This window comes from Theropithecus gelada, chromosome 9 (genome assembly GCF_003255815.1).
Source record: "Theropithecus gelada isolate Dixy chromosome 9, Tgel_1.0, whole genome shotgun sequence".
NCBI classification, from domain to species: Eukaryota; Metazoa; Chordata; class Mammalia; order Primates; family Cercopithecidae; genus Theropithecus; species Theropithecus gelada.
Window position 1 is genome coordinate 120,414,584 of NC_037677.1, and position 25,790 is coordinate 120,440,373.

The window sequence follows — 25,790 nt, forward strand, 5'->3', positions numbered from 1 at the left end:
CCCGCAGGAAGCGCAGACACAGTCCCTAGGGAGGCAGAGGCAGCAACAGGGAGATTCCCGGGACTGGCCCATCCCTGACACACAGACAGGGAGAAGCCAGCTGTCCCCTGGAGGCGCGAAACCACCGGCGCCCCCTCGGGCTGCCCAGCGCAGAAAGTTCCTTACCTGGTGGAGGCGGCTCCGGAGCCGACTTCCCCCTCTTGGGAGCTTTCTTGGGCTTAGTGGCCCTCTTGGGCGCCCTGGGCTCCTGCGGGCGCAGCTCCCACTCCTCCCCCGGCCCCGCAGGCAGTGGCGGAGAGAAGGTCTCGGGCTCGGGCTCTGGGCGCGTGTAGTAGGGCTCCTGGCTCCAGATCTCCTGCCCGTAATAATCAGGGTCCTCGAGGGCTGCGCCCTGGGCTCCAACCCCGGCCACGGTCACTGCCAGGAGCACCAGGGCCAGTGCCGGGGTAGCGGTTCCCGGGCGGGACATGCCTGCTCCGCCCCGCGCCCAGGGCAGGGTCACTGTCACCGGGAGCGCCGGGCGGGCTGCGGGCGCAGAGGCTGGCGCGGGGCAGGGGCGTAGGGCACAGCAGAGCGGCGCACGGGGCGCGGGAGGCTGCCGGCTGGCTGCTCGTGTGACCGGCCCGCGGGGCTGGGCTGGGCTGGGCTGGGCTGGGCTGGGCTGGTCCGGGGCGGACAGGGGCGCGCAGAGGCGCGGGGCGGGCGCAGGGGGGCCGGCCCCGCCCTTCCTTCTTCCCTCCCTTTCCCGGCGACCCCGCCGAGGCCAGTCCTTGGAGGCAGGTGTTCCAAGCAGCCAAGCCCAAGAAAGCCCCCTGCGCCCCGCAGTCTGTCCCTAGCCCCCTTCCCCTCCCCCACAGGCTGGCCAATGTGGGGCCTGCTTCCCCAGAGACGCGAATGAGTTTCAATCTTAGAAGAAAACATTGAGGCCCGCTGTTCCATTCCTTTGTTGAGAATGGAGGTGGAGAAACGTGACCTGAGAGGAGAAAAGATTGGCCCGGGGTTCTAAAGTAAATCAGAGCCCAAGCAGCCTCCAGCTCTCAAACTCCTGCCCCGTGTGCTGACCATCCCGCAGACCTGGACTTTCCACTAGCCATGCTTCTGTTTCAGGAACTGGGAATGAGGAATTCCTGAGGTTCCCGGGGTTTCTGGGTGTAAAGTTCCCTGGGAGCAGGGCTTAGGGACCCTGGAGGAACCCCCTCCCATCTGAGACAGTGATTCTGTGGGGCCTTGGGAAAGAGAGTGATGTTACCCCAGGGCAGCCATCCAGGGGTCACAAGAGGGTTTGTGGTTCATGCAAGAGCAGGCTCTTGCCCAGAGGGTCCTTTGAGAAAAGGCCTCCCACTTTGGACAACTCTGCATGGATTCTTTATGTGGAGCCAAAGGACTGCATGCGTTTCCCTTGCTGCTGTAACAAACGATGACAAACCTAGTGGCTTCAAACAACACCTCTCTAACAGCTCTGCAGGTGAGAAGGCTGATGCAAGTGTCACCAGGCCAAAATCAAGGGGTCAGCAGGACTGGGTTTTTTAGGGGAGCCTCTGGGGAAAAGTCCACTTCCGGGCTCACTCAGGTATTGGCTGAATTCAGGTCCTTGCGGTAGTAGGACTGACGTGCAGTTCCCTTGCTGGCTGTGGGCTGAGGCGCCTTTCCTCCTGCTGACTGCCTGTGTTCCTCCTCATGTCTTCTGCAGGCTCCTCCAGGCCTCTCCCTGGTCCTCGCACGTGGGCCCTGCATCTCAGAGCCAGCACTGATGCAGCTTCAAATCTCTTCCCTTCCTGCCACATCTTTTTGCCTTTCAGCTAGAGAAAATTCTCTACTTTTAAGAGAGTGTGTGATTAGATGGGCCCACCCAAAAAATTCAGGATAGTCATCCTCTCTTAAGTAGTGACCTTAACCACATCGGCAAAGTCCATTATGCCATGTTCCCTAACTTTTTGCCAGGTTCCCTAACTATCTCTTGTTCTAGGTATTCAGGTATAGATGTCTTTGGGATCTCATGGAGTGTACTACAGGGACAGACTGACCCTCAAGCCTGCATTGGCCTGTCACCTTCCCAGTTCCTCTAGGCCTGTGATATGATCCTAGGATGCCACTGAGCTGAGTCAGGGCACCAGGGCAAGGCCTTATCATTGCTCTGGAGTGAGGACTTCCCTAGAGTGGGGGCTCCTGAGACCCCACAGTGGTCAGGGCTTGGGCCAGGAAGGCTCTCATTCTCTTTCTGCACAGGCCACTCAATCAGGCCATCTTTTAGGCCAGTCTTCCAGGCTTCCAGTTTGAAGGTCAAAGCAGAATGACCAGAGGGAGAGGAGGAGCCTGCTGGTTGAGGCAGGGCCTGTCCGCAGGGACCAGGAGGCCTTGGTCCTGCCTGTCAAACCCTTAGGACACTCCGGAATCCAGAGCCAGCAGAAGTCTGCAGGGTGAGAGGGCAGGAGGGTCCCCTTCCCCACCCACCACTCTCTGCTCCCCGCCCCTCCCTGGATCCCCGCCCACCCTCCTCCAGGACCTATCCCCAGGGCTCACTCTTGGGGACAGTTTTATCTGAAGCCAGGCACTCCAGACAACAACGGAGTCTTCAGTGGTGAAACAGAAAGCGGCTCCAGCAGCAAGCAACACACCCAGTGTTCCAGCGAGCTGTATGAAGCACTAACAAGAGGCTGGCCTGGCATCCTGACCAGAGGGACTGCAGAGGCTGCCCAGGTAAGGACTGTGCCCTGCACCACCTCCATCAGAACCCCCAGAGCTTGCTCAACAGCAGACGGACACCCAGGCTGCACCCCAGACCTTCAGAATCTCCTAAAGAGTGGGTTCAAGCACTAGCATATCTAAGAAGTTCCTCAAGTAATTCTGATAGCGTCCAAATTGAAGATGAATCTTCTCCCTCTCATTTTACGTAGAATCCTGAGACCCAGATTTACCCGAGGACACACAGCAAGCTAGTGATGGCCAGGACTAACCCTGCTCTACTGCCTTTAACCAATATTTAAAGTCAGGCCACATACATCTCAATGGCCCCAAACCCATGAGTCCTGAAGACATTTTACTGCTTTTCAGCACCCCTTAGGTAACATAACATATACCCGCTCTGCAGTGTCTGGTAAGTGTCCAGAGAAAGCCCCACCAAAACATGCCTCTCAACACGTCCCTGGAATAAAGAAATGAGTCCCACTTATTACTGCTCTCCCTATTAATGCTTGCTTGTTTGTTTTCCCTGGGGAGACACATAATTAAAGCAAGCAGAACAAATAGAACAAGAATCGATTGCACTGATGCCAGTTCTCCCAGCACAGAAGCCCACGGCACTGTTCCTGGAGCATCCTTTGTCTACCTCTGGCTCCCTCTCTCTGGTGCTGCCTGTCCTGGAAATGTGCAAGGCACAGTCAGAGCTCATGAAGTTTAGGAACATAGGGTGGCAAAGCTGACCTCATTCTCTTGGTTTGCAAGCCTTATCCTTCCTCCCAACTCTCACCTATCTGTCTGGAAGGGTCCTGCATTCTTCAGTTTCTCAGATGAAGACCTCCCTGGTCATCTTGGCCCCATCTCTCCTTCCTCTTCTAATACATAGCTGTTAAGTCCTGCTGCTCTCATGGCACACATTCTTTAATCTGCCTCTTCCTCTGTTCCCGCTGCCCATCACTCAGCCCATGGTTCAGAGACCCATGGCAGATGACGGGAATCTGTGCTCAGCAGGTCTTCCTGCTTTGGGGCCTCTCTGACCTGCCGTTCACCCTTCCTTCAAGGCAACAAGCCATTCATTCTCCCTAAACACCCATTAACAACTTTGCTCACCAACCAAAACACCCATTAACAACCTTGCTCCCTGACCAAAGAATCTGCAGGGTTAACCAATCCCACGTAAACCTAACCCCTCTGGGTGAGATTCAAGGCTTACTAGCTCACTCAAACTTGGCTGTTTCCTCTCACCACTGGGCAACAACCATAAGACAGATTCCCTTTTTTTTTTTGACAGAGTCTCACTCTGTCACCCAGGCTTGAGTGCAGTGGCACCGTGTTGGCTCACTGCAACCTCCATCTCCTAGGTTCAAGCAGTTCTCCTGCCCCAGCCTCCCGAGTAGCTGGGATTACAGGCACCCACCACCACAGCCAGCTAATTTTTATATTTTTCATAGAGACGGGGTTTCACCATGTTGGCCAGGCTGGTCTCAAACTCCTGACCTCAGGTGATCCACCCATCTCGGCCTCCCAAAGCGCTGGGTTTACAGGCATGAGCCACCATGCCCGGCCAAGACAGACTCTTAATGGCCTTCTGCACAGCACCGATAAGCTCTGTGATTATTATAATATGCTAACTTTGCATCTTCCACAGAAACCAGCAGAGTACAAGAAACACAGAACATTTCAATAACCCCTTCTGCATAACTAATCTTGCCTAGAGTCTTTCATGGCATCAGCCAAAGAATGTTTCTCTCTAAGACTTTTTCTGTTCTCAATCTAATAATTTGTCTATATAACTCAGGACTGGAACCCTCAGGAGGGGCTGTGAGTCTCTCTGCATAGGGTAAGTGGAGCTCCAGAAACCAGACACTCCAGTCAGGGGTAGCAATGGGGGCAAACTGGGAAACCAAAATGGCAGTTCAGAATCCCCCCCTGGTTTCTGAGTTCTTCAAATGGTGTTCTTTAAAGTCAACCATTGTTTGTTTGCCTCAGTTGAGAATCTGCTAAGTGCACTTCTGCTAAGCAAAAGAAGCCCATGTCTGTGCATTCATTCATCCCTTAGACAGGATTCTGCTAAGCCAGTTTCTGTTATACAACGTAAATCCATACTTGTCTAATAATCCTCAAACACCTTACACGGCTAATAATTTTTCAAATATTTATGAGCCCCACAGAGATTTATGTTAAGCGGCTTGGCAAGGAACAATAGAGTGTGCAGGTCCAGAGAACATTCTGTTGAAACAAATATTGTCAAGACATCAATATTTTTATAGCATTTTTCATCAGGGACTTTTCACACCTGCTCATTTCCCTAATTATCCCTGAGATTCTTACACTTTCAGAGAGAATGAAAATGGAATTTTTTTGAAAGATCATTAATTTGAAAAATTAGCTGCTATATAAAGAAAAATACATACTCAGGCACAGCCATTACTAAAAATATAGTCTTGAGATGGATGCACAGGGAGAGAGATACTAAGTTGTTATGGCAACTATCATTATAATTACAAAGCTGGAGGGTTTTTCTCGTTCATTACTGTGTTGAGATGTGGTAGTTTAAATGGCAGTGTCCTTTGTAATGTCCTCAATCTCATTACTACATAATTACCCATTTCATATTTAATTTTCAGCATGTTTGTTCTTACTCCCATACCCTGTACATTTGGCATCTTTTGATAAGCCTTATTCTTAGCTCATGGATCCCTCTTGCAACTTAATTCCTCTCCTCACTATTGCCTCTACTCTGTGGTTTCATTTTCAATTTGGCCTTTGGGACACTTGCTTTGGCATGAGATATTCCATTTGTAAACAGTAAGACGCTGTTGCGAAAGTTCTTCAGAAACCACAGGAACAGGCACCCGGAGAGACACTGAACACAGGACACACCGGAGCCTGCTGAAAGGCCTTGGAGGCACGGTGTTTCTTGGCTACCTACTATGTGCAGGATCATTTACAGGGGTGATCACATTTGACCTTTGTAAGGTGGGTTCTCTGTTTGCACGCCCTCTGGTCTCCAGCCCTCTGGGCTTGCCTCTCTACCTGGGAGACTGGGAGGCCCTTGTAAATTAGTCCCCTTGTCCTCTGGTTTCTGATGGGGATTAACCAATGGAGATAGGAAGGTGAGGAGAAAGGGTTCTGGGTATTTCTTCCCCTTCCTCCACCCCCACCCTTCTATGCCCCCCACCCACTTTGGCCCAGGGGTCCTGGTGGTGGCTGGATCCTTGGGCTTCCCTGAAACCCACTTCCTCAACTCTAGCCCTACAGTCCTGTGGGGGGATGTGACTTCCTGACAGCCTGAGCCTCCACTCATTAGCCTCAATATCACTGTTTGTCTCCACATCCCTGCCCACACCTCTGCACTTCATTTAATTCACCTGTCATCTGTGTGTGCCTCTGTCTCCTGCTGGGTCCCTGACTGATACCATCCTCCCAAAGCTTTGTGAGGGCAGAATAGCTCCCCCTGTCTTACAGCTGAGGAATCTAGAAGTGGCTAAGTCTCTTGCTGAAGGTCATGTAATTAACAAGTGATCGAGTCAGTTGAACCCCCAACTGTTTCATTCCAAAATTTCCACCTCCATCACTCATGTTGCAGTCTCAGGCCAAAGGGAATGGTGGCCCATCAGGTGACCCGAGATGCGCTTGGGCAGATTGGCATAGTATGTCAGGGTACAGCATGGGCACCCTGGGGTGGTCATGGGTGGGGGTGGCTTTAGTCTCCAGTAAATCTCAAGCCTCTCCATCCATCAGGAGTGCTCAAGATCTAAGTTCTTTAAATTTAGAAGTTCTGGAGCTGCTTCTGTGGTCACTTAATGCACGAAGCCTGAAAGACAAGAAGCAATCATCTCCATGGAGTCGAGATTTGCATGAAGAGGAACTCAGTGTGAGAAGCCAAGAAGCAAAGCAGAGGAAGATGCTGCCCCAGCCCCCGGCCTCCAGTCCATCACTGCCACATGGGCAGGGCTGCCACGCTCTGGCCCAGAATCAGAAGCAAAGGTTTGGAAGGTCTGAGTTTAGGCATCCCTCTTTCTATCCTCTCAGTCAAGGTACAGGGCTCTCTGAAACAGCAGTGCCAAATGCAGTTGGTCCACACACTCTATGAGGCCCCAGGGCTGGGACAGACTTCCCACACCTGTAGTCTACTGTCGGGCAATCAGACCCCAAACCAGGGGTCTCACTGATGTTTCTGCAAGAGAACACCTCTGCCTCTCCCCACCACACAAGAGACACTGAACTTGGTAGGATGGAGACTAAAAATGTAATAAACTCATGAACCTAATGACTTTGAAAATCTAATAAATTCCTAGAAAAATATAAAATGCTAAAGCTGACACAAAAATAGAGAACCTGAACAAACCAATAATATTAAATTAAAATGGCAGTCAGTCTTTATTAAAAAAAATTCTAAGCCAGGCGCAACGGCACACACCTGTAATCTAAACTACTTGAGAGGCTGAGGCAAGAAGACTGCTTAAGCCCCGGAGTTCAAGGCTGTAGTACTCTATAATCACGTCTGTGAATAGCCACTGAACTCCAGCCTGAGCAACACAGTGAGATCTTGTCTCAAAAAATATATATCTTTTTAATTAGCCAGGAGTGATAGTGTGCACCTGTAGTCTTAGCTACTTGGGAGGCTGAGACAGGAGGATCGTTTGAGCCCAGGAGCTTGAGGTTATAGTGAGCTATAATCACACCACTGCAATCCAGCCTGGGCAACAGAGTGAGACTCTGTCTCCAAAAGCAAATAAACAAACAAAAGTTCCAGATCATTTTTCTATTTTCCAGTTGAATTTATTAAACTTTTTTAAAAGCTGAAATTCTCACCTTATAGAAAGTTTCCTTTCTTTTTCTTTCTTTTTTTTTTCTTTTTTAAGATGGAGTTTCGCTCTTGTCACCCAGGTTGGAGTGCAATGGCACGATCTTGGCTCACTGCAACATCAACTTCTCAGGTTCAAGCATTTCTCCTGCCTCAGCCTCGCAAGTAGCTGGGATTATAGACCTGCACCACCATGCCCAGCTAATTTTCTGTATTTTTTCATAGTACAGATGGGGGTTCACCATGTTGCCCAGGCTGGTCTTGAACTTCTGACCTCAGGTGATCTGCCTGCCTCAGCCTCCCAAAGTGCTGGGATTACAGGGACCAGCCACCGCACCCGACCTGAAAGTTTTCTTTTACAGAAAATTGAAAAAGAGGGAAATCTACTTAGATAATTTTATTATGCTAATGTAATCTTAATTCTAAAATCAGAGAATGAAATTATTAGAAAAGAATATAAAAGGCTCATTTTGTTATAAATATAGACATTAAAAATCTTAAGTCAAATATTAGCTAACTGAATCCAATAGCTTATTTTTTAAAATACATAAAGTATACATAAAATCCATAAAGTATAATTAAGTAGGCTTTATTTCAGGAATACAGAAATGTTTTGACGGTAGAAAAATCTACCTATGTAATTTATCATGTCAACAGATCAAAAGAAAAAGGTTGTATGATTATCTAAATCAATGAATTATCTGAATTAGAAAAGCAGTTCATAATATAGAGCATCTGTTTAAAGATGTTCTGAACAAATGGAAAGATACCTATGCTTTTGCATGGGGCAACTTGGGATCAAAGATTCAATTCTTGCTGGGCATGGTGGCTCATGCCTCTAATCCCAGCACTTTGCGAGGCCAAGGCGAGAGGATCACTTGAGCCCAGAAATTTGAGACCAGCCTGGACAACACAGTGAGACCCTGGAAGGAAGGGGAAGGAAGGGAGGACTTAGGCACAGAAATAGACATACCATTGTCCAATGTAAGAAAATAGAGAGCTTAGGTACAGACTTATGTGTAATATTTAGGGAACAACACACAATATGAGAATGTTACACATCAAGGTGGATTCTTTACCATGTGGCCTTGGGAAACTTGGCTCTGTCTATGGAAAAAACTAAAACTGGATCCTTACCACACACAAAAGTGGACTCCAAATGGATTAAAAAACTAAATGTGAAAAGTGAAACCATAACAATAATAGAAAGTGTATAAACATATCTTTGTAACCTAGAGATGGGGAAAAACTTGTTAAATAAAAACCTCAGAAGCACAAACCATAAGGCAAAAATAAGAAGAGGAGGAATTAATGAGGTTACTTATATCAAGATAAAAGACTAATGTTCTACAAAGGACACACTGAACAAAATGAACAGGCAGATAACATACTGGGAGACAATACCTGCAATGTCTAACCAAAAAAATTTTTTTTGGAGACAGAGTCTCGCCGTGTCACCCAGGCTGAAGTGCAGTGATGCAGTCTTGGCTCACTGCAACCTCTGCCTCCCAGGTTCAAGCAATTCTCCTGCCTCAGCTTCCCTAGTAGTTGGGATTACAGAAGCCTGCCACCATGCCCTGATAATTTTTGTATTTTTAGTAGAAAAGGGGTTTCACCATATTAGCCAGGCTGGTCTTAAACTTCTGGGCTCAAGTAATCTGCCTGGTTTGGCCTCCCAAAGTGCTGGGATTACAGGCGTGAGCCACCGCGCATGGCCAAAAAATTAATATCCATGATACATAAGGAAGAAAGAGAGGAGTCCTGATAGGAAAATGGGCAAAAGCTATGAACAGGCTATTTACAGAAGAGAAAACTCAAAAGGCTAACTACATATAAAGAAATGCTCAAAGCCATTAGTAACCAGAGAAATGCAAATTTAAATGAAGAGGTGTCATCTGACAACTATTAGCTGTGCAAAAATCAGAAAGCTGGATGGTGTCAAGTTTGGTGATAGTGTGGAGTTTTGGGGCACCTGAGCACTGCTGGTGAGGATTCAGATGGGTACCACCCATTGGGAGAGCAGATGCATGCTCCTGACATTCCCGAAACATGTGTCTGTCATAATTAAAGGTGCATATAAAAGACATAAAAGATTATGAGTCCAATGAAAATAAACTTAAAATAAATGTAGCTGAGAAGCATTTTTCATTAAAATGCTTGTGCCAATAGAGAATATTACATTAACTCAGGACACAAGTCACTGAAACAGTTTCCACATGTTACCATTTGAAAAAGTAAGACTTGGCACAACCAACCTAACAGATTTTTTTTTCTTTTCTCCTGAATTGAATGAATCAATCCTTTTTTATGGTGTTTCATTCTAGAGTCAACCCACATTAATTATCTGGTAAAGAGGATTAACATTTTATTCTTTTATAATTTTCTGATTGCTTTTAGGGAGTAAGAGACATAAAGAATAAGCAAACAAATGCAATGTATTAAAAGCATTTCTAATATGTCCTTTTGCCCTCCAGGGACTTTGTAATATAAATACCCTTATACAGTAAGAAAAATAGATCACTAATTCTCAAGCTGCAATTACCTGAGATCATAATACTGAACATACATCAAAGCAGAGGCACAGTAGTTTAAATCCAATTGAATTACATCTACCCTTAGGGGAACAATCAGGAAATACAATATTAAAAAAAGAGAGCCTTGGCATCATTCCTTCACACCTGGGCTTCACTGACTAGCTCCAGTTGTAAATCACATGCTGAGACCCAGTGTGTTTTTCCAGGGCTGAGGCATAACAGAGAAGGAGCTCCTGGGAGCAGCAAACACCTTGTTTGTCCTTCCACCCAAGCAAGTTTGTGTGTGTGTGTGTGTGTGTGTGTGTGTGTGTGTGTGTGTGTGTTTCCCCTATGCAAATGAAAGCAAGTTTTCACATTGCATTATAAGCTTGGTAGCTAAGAAACCATTTCTATTTCTGAGAAGGTTAACTTTCAAGTTCAAACATCTGATGCTTTGGGTATTGTGAACAAATGTGAACCTGAAAGAGCCAGTCTTTCAAGATGAATCACCATTGGCTAACTGAGCCAAAATTTAAAGTAGAGTGAAGCGGCCATTTGTGGAGTAGAGAGGTCACAAACGTAACTTTGAGTTCCTGAAAAACAACACTTCTGTTTAACTTTGGGACTTTCACAGCGCACCTGAACCAACCAATCAGAGTTCACCTGCTTGTGCCAATCAGAGATCAGCTGTATCAACCAATCAAGGCTCAGCAGTATTGACCAATCAGGGCTCAGTTATAGTGACCAATCAGGGCTCAGCTGCGTCATCACTCGGAGGTAAGCGAGGTTGAATTTTTCATTTGCCAGAATTGCCAACTGTTTACTGGAATTAAGTCTCTTTCCTCCAAACTGTTTTCCAGAGAACTTTTGTGCAGAGTATCCCACTAAAGTCACCACTGTCACAACTTGGATAAAATGTTTAAATGTTTTTCAAACCTAAGCTTACAAACTATAGTGGATAAAACAGTATTTTTGCTCTTATTGGAGGTGAAGAGTGTTAAATATGGAAGTGTTTAAATGGTATATTTCAGTATATAAAGAGCCTCTAAATGGGGTTATCTGAACTTGGAGTGGGCCAGGCAAGGTCATGCAGCTCGCAGGCACGTTACCCAGGGGAGTAATCTGACATGGGCCTGAGCGCCGCGCATTCTGACTCTTCCCACGCTAGCTGGAAAGCCTGGAGCAGGCTGACCTCACAAACTTAGCCTTAGTTTACACATATGTAAAGTGGGGAAATCCTGTCCTAACCTGATAGAGAATTACGGTGAGAATTTAATTAAATAATGCAGGTAATAGCTTAGAGTAAATCTTGGCATATAGTGTCTTAATCCATTAGGGCTGCTATAATAGAGTACTGTAGACTGAGGGGCCTAGAAACAACAGAAATTCATTTCTCACAGTTCTGGAGGCTGGAAGTCCCAAGAGCAAGATACTGGCAGATTCGGAGCCTGGTGACGGCCCGTTTCATAGACGGCAGCTTCTCCCTGTGTCCTCATATGCTGGAAGGGGCACCCTTGGGCCTCTTTATAAGGGCACTAATCCCATTCATGCGGGCTCCTCCCTCATGACTTAATCACCTTCCCCAAAGCCCCATCTAATATTATTGCCTTGAGGGTGAGGATTTCAACATATGAATTTGACAGGGGAAACACAAACATTCAGACTGTGACACAGGGTGAACACTCAGGAAAGGCTGGCGGCTGTTGTCATTCTTCATGATTATTATCTTAGCCTGTCAGTGTAAAGCGCATGCTCATTACTGCCTGAAGAAGAAAGACCACCTCCTCACCGTGCCCTTTCATTCTTTCCTTGTCAATGCCTTGCCTTTGCAGACATAGTTGCCACCACCTAGAGTGCTCTCTGGTGCTTCCTTTCACAGCAAACACCTACTTGCACATCGAAGCCCAACTCTAATGCCTCCTCCTAGGGGAGCCCTCCATGATTACAGCAGGTGAGGTCCTGTGTTCCTGTCTCCAGGCTCCCACAGCTCCCCTAAAGTGGCTTTCACAACCCTCATGATCTTGTCCTAGGCATAGACACAGAGGACCTTGTCCTGGCCATAGGACACAGAGTACCTTGTCCTGGGCCTAGGACACAGAGGGATCCCTGCTACCCGATTACCTCCTCCAGGGCTGTTGGCATCCCTCTTGCATGCAGAAGGTGCTCAGTAAATGCTGGTTGGAGTTGGATGGCTGGATGCAAAGACTTTAAGAGCAGGATGCAAAGTCTGATTCCTTTCTGCATCCTCAGAGCCTGTCCCAGTGCTTGGCACACAGTAGGTGCTCAATAAACAGTCATGCACTGAAATTGACTTTCAAAATGCACATGGCGTGGACTGCATTTCCTCTGAGTGTCCTCTGCTGGCCTCCTGGCTTAGCTGAGATCTGGGGTACCCACCTGTCCTGTCCCGCCACCTTTGCCGTCTCCACCCAGACCTTAGGTTCCCGCTTTAACATGGGTGAAGTCCTCTCAGGGATAGGGGAAGAGGACTCCGCTATTCCTGTGAGACCAGAGCATGGTTCTTCCTCATCTCACACTGGTGGAGCCCTGAGGCTGGGAGGCCAAGGGGCTTTGTAATGTGCAGAGAGCATTCCTCAGTTGGCATAGACACTTGAAATTTTACAACAGATCTCGTTCTCAAAGGAGGAAAAGTGGAGCCAAACCAATTAACTTTTTAAACAGCTGAGAGATTCAAATGAAGCAAGGTTTGCCAGGCGTAGCTGTAACCTGACAGAAATAGGAGATGTGCTGGGGGAAGCTCTCAGACTCTGGCATGGGTTTGCCTGGCCAAGACATGAGCCCCTCCTGCCAGTCCCCACACGGCCCCAGCTGTGTGAGTTCACCCCATCTCCTCCGATGCAACTCTCAGCTCCCTCTTTGGAGAAAAACATAGATGAGCCTTAGGAAGTGAAATGAAAAGAGCCTAACAATTAAAACCGGTATACCATTTTTCTGTTCAAATGAAACCTTCCCAGTTATTCATTACATAAATGTCTTTCATCCTTTCGATCTCAGCTTAAATGTTACTTCCTCAGAGACCCCTTTCTGGAAAATTCTGTCTCAAGCAGGACTTACCCTTCTTCCCTCTTTCCTGGCTCTGCAGCCTGTTCTTTCCCTTCGGGGCAGACACTCCACTGGGCCACTTCTTTCCGACTATGCTGATGTTTGAGTGAGTAAGGGACAGGCAGGCGCAGTGGGTAAGAGTGTGGGCCCCGCAGTCAGGTTCTGGCTCAGCTGCCCACGGCTACGTCCTAGAGCAGTCACCTTACCTCTCTGTGCCTCGGAATCTTCATCTGGAAAATGGGGATAACAATCATTCCCACCTCACCGACCAGTTGTGGGGAGTAAACGAGTTAACACATGCAGAGTGTTTGGATCAGGGCCTCGATGTCGGGGCCAATTTATATTATTCCCATTATCATCATCAGCTTCCTAAGTGTTTTATTACTGAGGTATGACCATGTCTAGCACAATGCTTGGCATTGGGCCAGGGTTCAGTAACGGTTACCATAGAGCTCTCCCAAACCTTGGTCTGAACCTGTGTCTCCAAACTCCTTGTCACTTCTGCTACTCATGAATCTCCTTTTCTGGCCTAGTTCAGTATCACCCTCTTGTGCATTCACACATCTGGCTCTCCTACCTTGTTGTCAGGCATTGCCCTCTGCCAGCTCCCATATACCACCTCCTTCTAGTTATGTCAGCCTCTTCCTCTTTTCCCCAACCTCTGTGACCTCCCAGTCCCACCCACCCACCTGGAGGGCCCGAGCTCTGCATTGCACCTGCATCCTGTGACCTCCCCTCCACCCACCCGCCCGAGCTCTGCATCACACCTGCATCCAAGTGAGGGATCAGCCTCTTGTGCTCGGTGAAGCACCAGTCCCTGAAGTTCACCCTGTGACAATAGCTGGGTCAGGCAGGTGGCAGGTAGCAGCTGTGCAGGAATATGCATGAAGACAAGGACAGAGCAGGGCTTTCCAGCCCTCTTATTAGGCGCTTGCATTCCAAGTGGAGCTCCCCTGAGCGAGGCTATTTCTGCAGTCAAATGCTCTACCACTGAGCGATACCCCCAAGTGAGGCTATTTCTAATGTGGGCCTTTCAACAAGGGAAAAGAGGAAATGAAGAGAAAAGAATGAACCCCGCCACACAGCCTGGGAGCTGGGCCATTTGCAGGCAGTGCTTCCAGAATGAAAGACCTTCCAACAGCAGCTTGACAGCCCTGCTTGGATTTTGTGCTGGGATGGTACGACCTTCTGATAAAGCCATGGTCTCGGATAGTGAAGCACAGGGAAAGAGCACTGGACAAGGAGCCACTTTGGCTCTGGGAATGCCACTCTCTGTGCCTGAGGCTTTCAAGGCCTCAGTTGCCCCATCTGCCAATCCAGGCATTGGACAGATGACCCTGCCATTTGAGCCCCTGACTTTTCTGATAAAGCACGACCACAGCTCTGAAGCTTTCAGTCCAGGGCAGAGGATGCCAATGACCGAGGGATGATCCAACCCAGCACAAGAGATTCCAGACCTCCTCTGGCGCCTGGGTCCAGGCTGCCTCCCGCCTAATGTGCCCACACATTCCCATTCCTCCTTCTTCCCATGCAGCTTCCCCCTGTTCACGAAGCCATCTCTGTGATGCCAGGGTGAGACCGTCCTGGGGGTCCCCTCCCAGCCCTCTTGCCTGTAGTTTCTTCTGTTTCCCGCCTTCCTGCCTCCCACCCCACCCTCACCCAGTCATTCTCCATCTCCTGCATCCCAACTCCTCACCCAGAAACGCTGCCTTTTCCATCTCCCCCTCAGGGGACAAGCTCAAGCCCTGTGGTGTTTCCAGGCCACCTTGAGGCTGATGTCCAGAGCCCGGGCTCTGGCTCTCGGGTTCTATGTGAACAGGCCAATCCCCCCCGATGGTCTGTTCACTCTTCCTTCCACCGGCGATGCCCAGGTACCGAAGTGGGGGCAGGTCATCCACGTGGCCTGCACCTTTGCTCTCACATCCCACTACCAGGCACAGCCTTATCAGCTCCAGGAAGCCTCCCCCTGTCTGCTCCTGCACCCATCTCCCACTCCGGATCCCCAAGTCCATGCATTTCATCCCAGAAGTCCTCAGAAATGTGACCGAAGGGCAACATGGGCACACCACAAGCTTACCTCGTTCTTTAACCTTACTGAGCCTCTGTGTCCTGATCTATAAAATAGGACACTAATGTCTACCTAGAAGAGAGATGGAACTAAGGTGCTTCACAAAATGAAATGCTACATAAATGTCAGACCCAATGCTGAGTCAAGGCCAGCTCACTCCTCCTCCCCACCCACAGTAGCCTCCTCACTCTCGTAGATGCAGGACCTTTCTTCTTCCAGACAGCTATGGTATCTTGATGGATCTGCCAAATCAAACGCTCCCCAAACACCCTTGCTATAAATCATGTCAGCTTCCCTCAACTGCCTCTGAGCTTCTGAGCATGTGTGCATGATATTGGAATAAAGTTTAAATTAAATCCAGAAGCTGCAACGCTTCATAAAACTTAAACTGCAAATTCCTCACTGTGGAATGCCAAACCGAAAAAGTAATCAGAAATAAATACTTCATTTCACCCCATGTGCCCTGAAGACCCCCAAACTTGGCTCCAAAAGATCTGGGACCTTCCAAAAATAGGAAATCTATGCAAGAAACCTCTCACATGGCCTCAGGATTCAAGCCATCCCCATGCACTTTTAGAAGGAGGGACAAGAGGAGTCCCAAACCACCAAGGACCAGGATGGAAGGTAACCCCCAAATGGTGCCAGAGCAAGAGATTAGGGAGGATGTCTTTGCCGCTTTCCAGACGGATGTCCTGCTGCCTCCCTTGCAATAACTAGCTCGTCTTCTCCAGGTGAAATTTCCAACTGCCCAGAAGCTGCCTGATGGATGCCCACTACCCATCTGAAGTTCACCTAAAGGATTTACAAGTTTCTGCCCTACAAGTTTGGTGCAAAGTTCATGCTGGGAGGCACCTTAGGAAACACAAAGCACGGTGTGCGCATGTGTTTTCTAAATAGTAGAGTTTCCAGGAGGGTTTCCATCAGCACCGAGTGTTTACGAGAGGCTGCCACAGCGGTGTGGTAGACATACCTGCTCCTGCTGCCAACACGATTTGCTAGTGTAATTAACATTCAGGCTGAAACTGGAGAAGGCAGTTCAACTCGCAGCGACTATTTTTAGAGGCCTCTTAATGGAAAACTCTTTTCCTTTCAAACCACACAGCTTTCTGTAATTAGGAGAGAGACTATTATTCAAGTCAGATTTTACTTTTTCTCACATTTCTGTGCTTTATGCGATGTTATCCTAAACCTGCATTTACGTGGGGCGGACAACACACAGAGAAGCGGCATCGCTGGGCGGGGTCCTCGCAGTGTCCTTACCTACCCTCCCACAGCAGAGGGAGGATGCAGTCACCAGAACAATCCCCCACCCCCACCGCAAGTCCCACCCTAACCCTTCTGGGGATCACTTAGGTGATACTGCACCATCCCGTGCATTTTTCTCTTAGAAACTGGCTATGGGTCCCCAACAGCTCTGACATTTCTGGAGGATAGTTTAAAATGTCTCTTCTACCATTCCCATTATAGAAACACAGATGCCCCCCCCAAGTTCATTCATGTGCCCATCAAATAGTGGGCATCTCCTTGGTGCAAGAGAGGGACTGGACCCTGCAAGGCACCCACCCAGATGTACACTGAGGGCACCATCCCTGCCTTCATGGAGCTTATTTTCTAGTGTAGGGACTAGGGGGATGGTGCTAAACAGGGCAGTACATCAGCAAAACATAGGACTTTTGATAAACATTTTAAAAAGAAAAAAGAAGGAAGAGCAGGGAAGCAGGAGGAAGGAAGGGAGGGGGAGGAAAGGAAAAGGGGAAGAAGGAAATGAAAGAAGAAATGAGAAAGGGAGGAAGCAAGGGAGGAAGCAAGGACTCAATAGGAGACTTTAAACACGGGAGGGATGTGACAAGGACCGTATTCGGGATTGGGTAGAAAGTGAGGATGCTGGTAGACCAGTCTGGGGCTTGTGCAGGGGAGGGATAGTGGTGACTTGGGATGGGACAGGGACTGTGGAGAAGGGAATAAGGGGACAAATTCAAGCCCACTGGTAGGGGTAGCACCAGTAGGAAGTCCTGGAGTGGCCGCAGGTGGGAAGGAGAGAGGAGGAAAGGATGGGGTGGGGGCTCACACAGGGGACTTCTGCTGGAGAAAGACTAGGAAGTAAGAGCAGTTAGATTCCAAAGGCTGCAACTTGAGCAGCAGCTATTAACAAGAGACTCTCTGCTAAGGCCAAGTGCAGAGACCATCCTGTTTGCAGATAAACCAGATCACCTGCCAGTTTCTTCATTCGATCACTCACTCAATCAGCAGACACTGGCTGAACTCATGCCAGAGCCAGACCCTGGGCAGGTTCTGGGAAGGTGGCCACAAGGACTCAATTTGCAGCCCAGTAGGGAGACAGACATGCAAATGAGGACCACCCTCCTAGGAGGTCAAGGCTACCATGGAGGGCTCAGGGCAAGGAGACAGGTGTGGGGAGAGGGGCCACCTGGTCCATCTGCTTGGGGCACCAGGGATGGCTGCACAAGGACCAGACAACTGAGCAGAGTTCTCCAGAACAGCTGGAGGTGGGCAGGATCTATCCACATATTCAAGTTCACTCAGGTTTAAACAGCCATGAGGTTATTAATGGCAGAAGGGCACTGGAGACCTTCTGCAGGGATGAAAATATTCCATATCATGGTTTGGGTACAGATTATAAATTTGTTAAATGCATAATCTATAAATCAACAGTGTACAGTCAGCAGACTGTACACTTTACATCTAATTCACTGTATGTAAATTTTGCTAACAGTACCTTATATTTTCAATGAAAAAAAAAAAGATTTAAAACTGTAAACACAAAAAAGCCAGGAGGCTCATTGTTAAGTCTCACTAAATTTAAGTGAATATTTTGTAATAACCTAACGCATTGACTTGACCTTTTAAGAGGCGATTCTGCCCTTTTGAAGCTATAGGTTCAAGCTTTTTGGCTGGGCACAGGCACACCCCGCCATCAACCTCAGGCATGGCAGATCCCACACGAGACAGTACAAGAGCAGGATTCGTGCAGCTCGGGACACTGGCTTCCCTCCACCCTGAGGTTCAGCATCCAGGAAAGGTCTCCAGAAAGCACACTACCAGCCCACATCCCACCTGGAACAGGTCTTCGGGGCCTGCAGTGGGGACTTGCCCTCAGCAAGTTCACCTCCTGAATTCTGTTTCTGTAAATTCCAACTGCAGTCCACACAAGGCTTAATTTTTTTTTTCTTTAAAGAACACTCTTTGCCAAACTCTGTGTTGAGTAATTAACTAGTGCCATGCCCAGCAAGGGAAAGCAGCTCTATAATTTATGTTCCACAAGGCTCCGCCTGACAAGCGGAAGCCCGGGCAGGTGCTGCTTTCCCTCAGCCCTGCATTGGGTTCTAGTTGCGTTCACCCAGGCTGCTCATGTCTGATGATGTTTCATTGCTGGGCCATTCAAAGCCTCCAGAATATTTCTCTTTCCATTGTACAGTACTAAATCTTTGTCAACACTTCTCCAAATGCAGAGGTTGACAGTCAGCCCTCAATGACTCAAATGGAAAGCTAGTAAAAGCTCCCAAAGGGGCATCTTTCAACAAGTCATTCTGCTTTCATAAAATAAAGAAGGCAGGATAACTATAACCACTCTCCTCTTCCTGTCATGTTCTCTTAAAGCAGAGACAATGGAGGTAATTTGGGGCTTCCTCAATGTCCAGGGACAGTATCAGTCATGTGGTCACCCATGAGGGCCACGGAGCAGTGCCCTCACCACAATCTCATGCCAAAATGTACTCCCTCCATGCTGATGCACGTGGAAACAAAGATGCCCTCAAGAGAGGTGGCCCAGCTTCCATATCCCAGGGCTGCCAGGGTCACAGCGACCTACCTGCACTGATGGGTGCAGCCAGGCAGTGCCTGAGCCCACAGAGCCAGTGCAGGGAGCAGGTGCGACCACTGTCAGCAGGTGGGGCCACCACAGTCCATAGTGGAAGACAGAGGCTGGAATGTCCCACACTGAACCTAGCTCCACCGAGTTGGCCCACCTGCACATTCAGGCCCCTGCACACCTGCCTCATCTCCCGACTCAGCCTTTGGTTGCTCAACCATGCCAGACAGGGGCCTTGCTCTGAATGCCTGGACACCTGGCCGAGTTTGTTCACTTCTTCTCCCTCTGGAGTCTGGGAATCAGTTCTGTGCATTTGCAGCCCTGGAGGTAGGATTCTTTGTCAAATCAATGGCCAAGATCATGACCTCCACCTGGACAGAGCCCTTTCATGTCCTGTCAGCTTTCATCAGATCTAGTATCACTCCCCCACTGCAGAGATTCTGGGAACTGCATCACCGGCCCCTGGTGCAGTTCCCAGGGGGAGTTCTCCTGATTCACTGGATCCCAGCTTTCTTCACTTCCTGTCAGTGAAGGCTACCTCAGCAACCTCCTCTGAGGTTGTGCCTGCCCAGAAACAAGCCCCAGGTTGGTGCAGAATCATTGGTTACTAGACATTTGCAGAAGTGAGTTAGGCATAACTGGTGTGAAATACAGGTATGGACACGGGTGCTCACTCAACTGCACCCAAGTCTCTGCCCCATTATTGACTAACTGTTTTCTGGGGCTGCAGTAACAAACTGGGTGACAACACAAATTTATTCTCTCATGGTCCTGAAGGCCAGAATTCTGAGATCCAGGCGTCCACAGAGCCACACTCCCTCCACCAGCTCTTGGGGAGGATCCACTCTTGCCTCTTCCAGGTCTGATGGCCCCAGGTGTTCCTTGGCTTGTGGCAGCATCACTGCAATCTCCACCTCTGCCTCCATAGGGCCATCGTGCTGCTGTGTCTGGGTCTCCGTGTGTCCACATGGCACTCCCCTCGTGTGTCTGCATCTATGTCCAAATTTCCCTCTTATAAGGACAGCAGTCATCCTGGGCTAATGATGAGGCCCATCCCAAGGACCTCATCTTATCTTGATTAAACCTGCAAAGACCCTATTTCCGTATAAGGTCGCATTCATAGATACTGGGAATTAGGATTTCAACATATCTTTTTGTGGGGGACAAAATGCAACCCATACAGACCTTATGTTTCCCTTGATCTATCTAGTTTCATGACTCTTTCATTTGGGAATTCATTCAGCAAGTATTTATTGAGCACCTGTTACATTCCATGCATCACACCGGGTATGAGGGACTTTTGCCCTCAAGAACTGACAGTCCAGGGGACAGGTCCCCCAGCAGCTGCTACGAAGGAGGACACTCAGAGCAGAGCAGCCCCAAGGGGGCTCCTATCCCAGCCTTAGGGCATCAATGAAATTTCTCAGAGCAAAGAGTGATGGAGATGAGAACTAGGCTGAATACAATTAGGTTGCCATTACTTTTAATGGCAAAACCCACAATTACTCTTGCACCAACCTAATAGCCAGGCAAAGAGGCCATGAATGGAAAAAGCTCCAAGAAACTCAGAGATAAGAGAGGCTGACAGATTTTAGGAAACCTTGGGTGATTCAGCAAGGTAGAAACAGAGGCATGGCAAGAGATGAAACTCCAGAAAGTCACATGGGTGCTTACATGTCACTGTGATGCCAAGGCACCCACAGAGCATCTGTGGGCTCTGATTACAGGTGGCACCCATTGAACACACACTGTGAGCACTGTCTCCTGTAATCATTCCTGCAACCCTGCAGGGGTGGGGTGCTCACCGGTGGTGAATCTGCAGCAACCTCAGTTCTTGCCTCCTCCAAAGAAAGAATTCGACTGAGGGGCACAAGGCAGAAGGAGAGACTGAGGCAAGCTTCAGAGCAGGAGTGAAAGTTTATTTAAAAAGCTTTAGAACAGAAAGGAGAGGGGAAGGGAGGAGAGGAGAGGGCAACTTGGAAGAGGGCCAAGCGGGTGACTTGAGGAACCAAGTGCACAGCTAGACCTCTCGATTGGGGGGTTTCTGCGTTGGCATACTTCCAGGATCTTGCATTCTCTTTCCCCACTCCTGAGATCTTATTAGGAAGCTGCTGACCGGTTTCAGGTGTTTTCTCTTAGGAGCCTGCCTTTCCCTGGCAGTGGCTGTGACCAATTATTATTTCAGAGAAACAGTTGACAGTTGCCTGACCATCACCTGATGGTCACCCAACACTCCTAGTGCATGTGTGTGTGTGTGCGGATGGCAGAGGGGGGCATTCCTGCCCTGCTCATACCTAACTAGCTACCCACTGTAACACTTGAACAGGTGAAAAAAGTGAGACCTGTTGCATTGACATTTCTCTCCCCAGGTCCCATGAGAGAGGCAGCAGAAGCTGCCCTCTGGGATTCGGCTCCACACCCTGGACCACACCTGCATCTGCAGACTGGTCCCCTCCCAGACATTGCACCGGTGTGGAAAAGAAGGGGAGGGGCTGGTGGCCAGGGCTTGTTTTCATCTGTGATGCCCTCTTGGGTATTCATCCCAGAGCCTGCTAATTTAGGAGGCACTGCCAGGGATTAGGAGCATGGGAGTGTGAACTGAAACACACCCAGCCCTCTCCACTCCGGCTGGAGGAAGGCTCTGAAAGGCACTTAGCTTTTTTCATCCTGGCCCTCATCCACCATCCACTTCCGTTCTTGTGATTCCCACAACCTGTTAATTTATCAAACCACCTCAGTCCGGTCAACCATCCAGTTGTTTTTGTCTCTGAAGCCACACAACAGATTCAACTACTTTGTTGTTGTTTTCATTTGCCAACTAGGTGTAGAGGGTCATGAAGGAAGTGCCAGACCTCATGAGTTTACCTATATCCATAGTCGTACCCCAGACACCTCCAAAGCTCATCCGCACGGGAAGTTCTCTGCTGAAAGAGTGTTTAGCGATGGAAATGGATCCCTGGGCTCTACTCTGCAGAGACGAAGGGCTCTAAATCTGCATAGCTCTTACTCTAGGAGGCTGCCGGGCTCTCTGCCTTGATTTGATTAATGAGTGTGGAGTTTGGCAGAGGCATTCTTGGAGGATTCTGGATTGGTCGTGTGTGTATACATAAAATAAAAGATGCGCTGTGGGTATTTTGAGCTAAACATGACTGATAGCTCTGTTTATTAAGATAGGAGCAGTCAAACCCTGGCTGTTTGAAGTTATACACAGATATGCTGAAGAAGTGCAGCCTTATCCAAGGGTGGAGTCTCAGGATAAACTCAAAAGAGAATATGTATTCTCCAAGGAGCATTTAGTGAATAACGAGGCTAGAATACATGTCCGGCCACTCTGTATTCTTTCCCTAATGATCGTTTAGGGGGCATTAGCTTGGCAAAAGAGCACTGCAATTATTGCACTATAAGTGTGTTTACGTGTGTAGGTGGGTGCGTGCATATATCTGAATGAATATACGCATGTATTCTGCACCTTGTTCCCACAAAGGGAATTAAAGATGGCTAAGGAAGCTACGTAATAAAATTTAAATAAATTTTAAATAAATAGATGAGGAAATCAGGGCAAGTGAGATAGAAAATTAGGAATAAAAATAGAGGAAAGAAAGTAGAGAGGAGGGCAAGTGGGTGTGAGGAGAGGAAGGAAAGACGAGGGGTGGGGAGCGAGAAAAAGAGAAGAGGAAGTGGTGAACAAAAGCTTCTGTTTCCATGGTGACCAGCAGCTCCAGGTCCGCAGAAAGAAAGCTCTGGAAGATAGTGTGGACTGGCTGTTTAACCGGATGCTGTGGCATACTTCCAGGCATCATCCCTCCTCAGGAGGCACCCCCTCCCCGGCTCTGGAAGCTGGAAGCTGCCCACAGCCCATGCAATACATAATTCCCAGACCCTGAACCATGCCTGATGGACCAGAGTTAGCACCAGAGTCGGGCCATGCCAACCGCATTCCCTCCCCTGGGGTTTCGGAATCCAACCTGAGAGGCAGGAAGTCAGTGTCATTTGGTGGCTTGACCTCTTGGGCATGGAGCATGCAATTTGGGAGGAGCTCCAGCCTGCCCTGTGCCTGAGAAGCAGAGGAAATGAGCATGGTCGAGTTGGAGGTCAAAACAGCACTTGCCAAGGTCATCCGGGAACTCCATGAAACTAACCATGAGTCCACTTCTTAGTTAATCTCCAAGCCACATTGAGCACATTAACCGTGGCTCCCTTCCTGGACACTCTCCCATCTGGGCTACTGGAATGCCCTGACCAGGCCTTCTCTGCCTCCTCTTCCTTCACTGAGACTCAAGATGTACATGTTCTTTAGCGCTGGGTCTAGGCCCCTTTTTGCTTCTAGATTTCCCCCTTCTCTCTCTAGGGAAGCCTGTCCATTCCACCCGTTGTGTGGCTTTAAATTCATGCAGAGAAGTCCCGTGTTCCAGGTCTGTGCATCTGACAGCCTCCTGGACATCTCCACTCAGATGCTGCCTCCAGGTCCCAGACTTCACTCAAAAGGTGAACTCCCCATTTTCTTTCCCAGATTTGTTTTCCTGCTCTCTGCCAACACCACCATTCTATACCTGGATGGTTACTTAAGCCAGAAGACTGACACCCGGGCCCTAAATGCTCAACCCCAGCATAGCATCCATCAGCACATCTCATAGATTCAACTTCCAATGTATACCATGAATCTGTTTTCTTCCCTGATTCCCTAAGATTTCACTGCCCTCATTCAACCCACCACTCTCTTCAACCTGAATTTGCTTATCAGTTTCCTGACTAGTCCCCATATTTCCTCTTGCTCCCTGACAACCTGGATTTGCTTAAAGGCCTCCTAACTAGTCCCCATGCTCCCTCTTGCTTCCTGACAATTTGTTCTCCACGCAGCAGCCAGAGGGGCCAGCTCACAACAACAAATGGATCTGCTTCAAACCCTTTCATTGATTCCTCCCACCCAAAGAATAAAACGCAAAGTCCTTACCAAAAGGTTTGAGATTGGATCTGCTCTGGTCCCCTCCCCTCCCACGGCTCCTCTGATGCCTTCCTCACTTCTCCCCTCAACTAGCTCCTTTCAGTTTCTCAAATATTTCCTGCCTCAGGTCCTGGCACTCACTGTTCCTCTGCCTGAAGGTCCTCTCCCTGCCCTTCACACACTTGCTCCTGCCTCACACATCTGACTCTCCACATCATCCCTGCATGGCAGGGAGATCTCCTCCTACCTTTCCATCCAAAATAAGCCCCACGTACGCCAGGCGCAGTGGCTCATGCTTGTAATCCCAGCCCTTTAGGAGGCCGAGGCGGGAGATCACTTGAGGCCAGGAGTTCGAGACCAGCCTGGCCAACATAGCAAAACCCCGTCTCTACTAAAAATATGAAAATTAGCCAGGCATGGTGGCAGGTGCCTGTAGTCCCAGCTATTAGGGAGGCTGAGGCAGGAGAATCACTTGAACCTGGGAGGTGGAGGTTGCAGTGAGTACAGGTCGCACCATTGCACTACAGCCTGGGCAACAGAGTGAGACTGTCAAAAAAAAAAAAAAAGAAAAAGAAAAAACCCCACACGTTATTCTCCATCTCAGCTACCTGCTGAGCCCTTCAGACAACTGATCATTTCTTCTTAGTTTGTTGCCTTGTATGATGTCAACTTTCCTCGCTGGTCAATGGCTCCTTGTGGACGGGTCTGTGATTGATCCACACTACATCCTCAGAGACGGTCCATAATGTGTATTCATGTATTATTTTTAAAGCTAAGCAGAGAGAAAATGACAACAGGGAACCAAGAAAGTGCTCTATGAACTTTCCAGTCCCTGGTCCTGGTTGCTCAGGAAGCAGGTGCCCACTCCAGCCCTGGAGTTCTGCTGAACACTCCTGACATGGGCCAGCAAAGCCTTCTGCTGCCCTGGAGCAATTTTCTGCTCCTGAAACAGCACCTAACACCTGGCTGTGACTCTCTGTGCCCTCTGGGAAACCAGTCACCAGCTTTGAAAGCTTATGGATTCCAGGGCAGTTGGCATAAGGCTGTTCTTTCTCAGGCTTGAAGTTTGGTGCTGTACTTCATGCTTCTTGGAAAAAAAAAAAAAAAAAAACATGTGCAAACCCAAACTACTACAGGAGGGGAAAGCATCTCAGTCACCAAACATTCCCAGCCCTAGGAGCACTATGTTGGTCATTGGTGAGCTTGTATTGCATCCCAGGGGATTAGGGGCAAGATGCTATTATCTGTGGAATCAGAGGCAGCTGGATGAAGTGGGAGTAGGTGGTGGGATCCATGGAGTAGGGGCCCTGGGATAGAGAAGCCACTCTGCTCTGATGAATGATACACTAGATAAGGCTCTGGATTGCTCTGGGGTTCTGTATACAGGTCTGCAAGATGGAGAAAACCAGAGCCATCAAGTCACTTAACCAAGCACTCCCAACCCACCCCCAGTCACTCTGTACTCCTTTCCATGGAGCCCCATGGGAGTTCCTGTTCACTGCTGTTGACCAGTCGTCTCTGACTGCATTAAGCCCACTCCTTTGAGTGGTGACTAAAGTCCCTAACTGCTCAGCTTTCCATGCGTGCATCTGGCCTCCCTAACTCAGGCCCCTCCAGGGCAGGGACATTGTGTCCCTGTCTCTTCCTCAGCTCAGAACCTGGCAAACACCAGGCATCAAATCAATGTTTGTTGGTTTGATCTGGCTAAATGATCTGAAGAATCCTTTCATTCCTCTAACTCAAGCTACCTTATGCCATTTGATTCTCTCTCTCTCTCTCTCTCTTTTTTCTTTTGAAACAGGGTCTTGCTCTGTTGCCCAGGCTAGAGTGCAGTGGTGCAATCATAGCTCACTGCAGCTTGGAACTCCTAGGTTCAAGTGATCCTCCTG

At 48.7% G+C, this 25,790-nt stretch overlaps 1 protein-coding gene across 1 annotated transcript in view; it reads right to left on the minus strand.

The window, feature by feature from the left end:
• Nucleotides 1–807, minus strand: part of CPXM2 (carboxypeptidase X, M14 family member 2) — a 145,291-nt gene extending 144,484 nt beyond the window's left edge. The window contains exon 1 of the mRNA XM_025397641.1: nt 166–807. Coding sequence (XP_025253426.1) covers nt 166–469 — 304 coding nt within the window. The 5' untranslated portion in view covers nt 470–807. The remainder of the gene's footprint in view (nt 1–165) is intronic.
• Nucleotides 808–25,790: the final 24,983 nt, after the last annotated feature.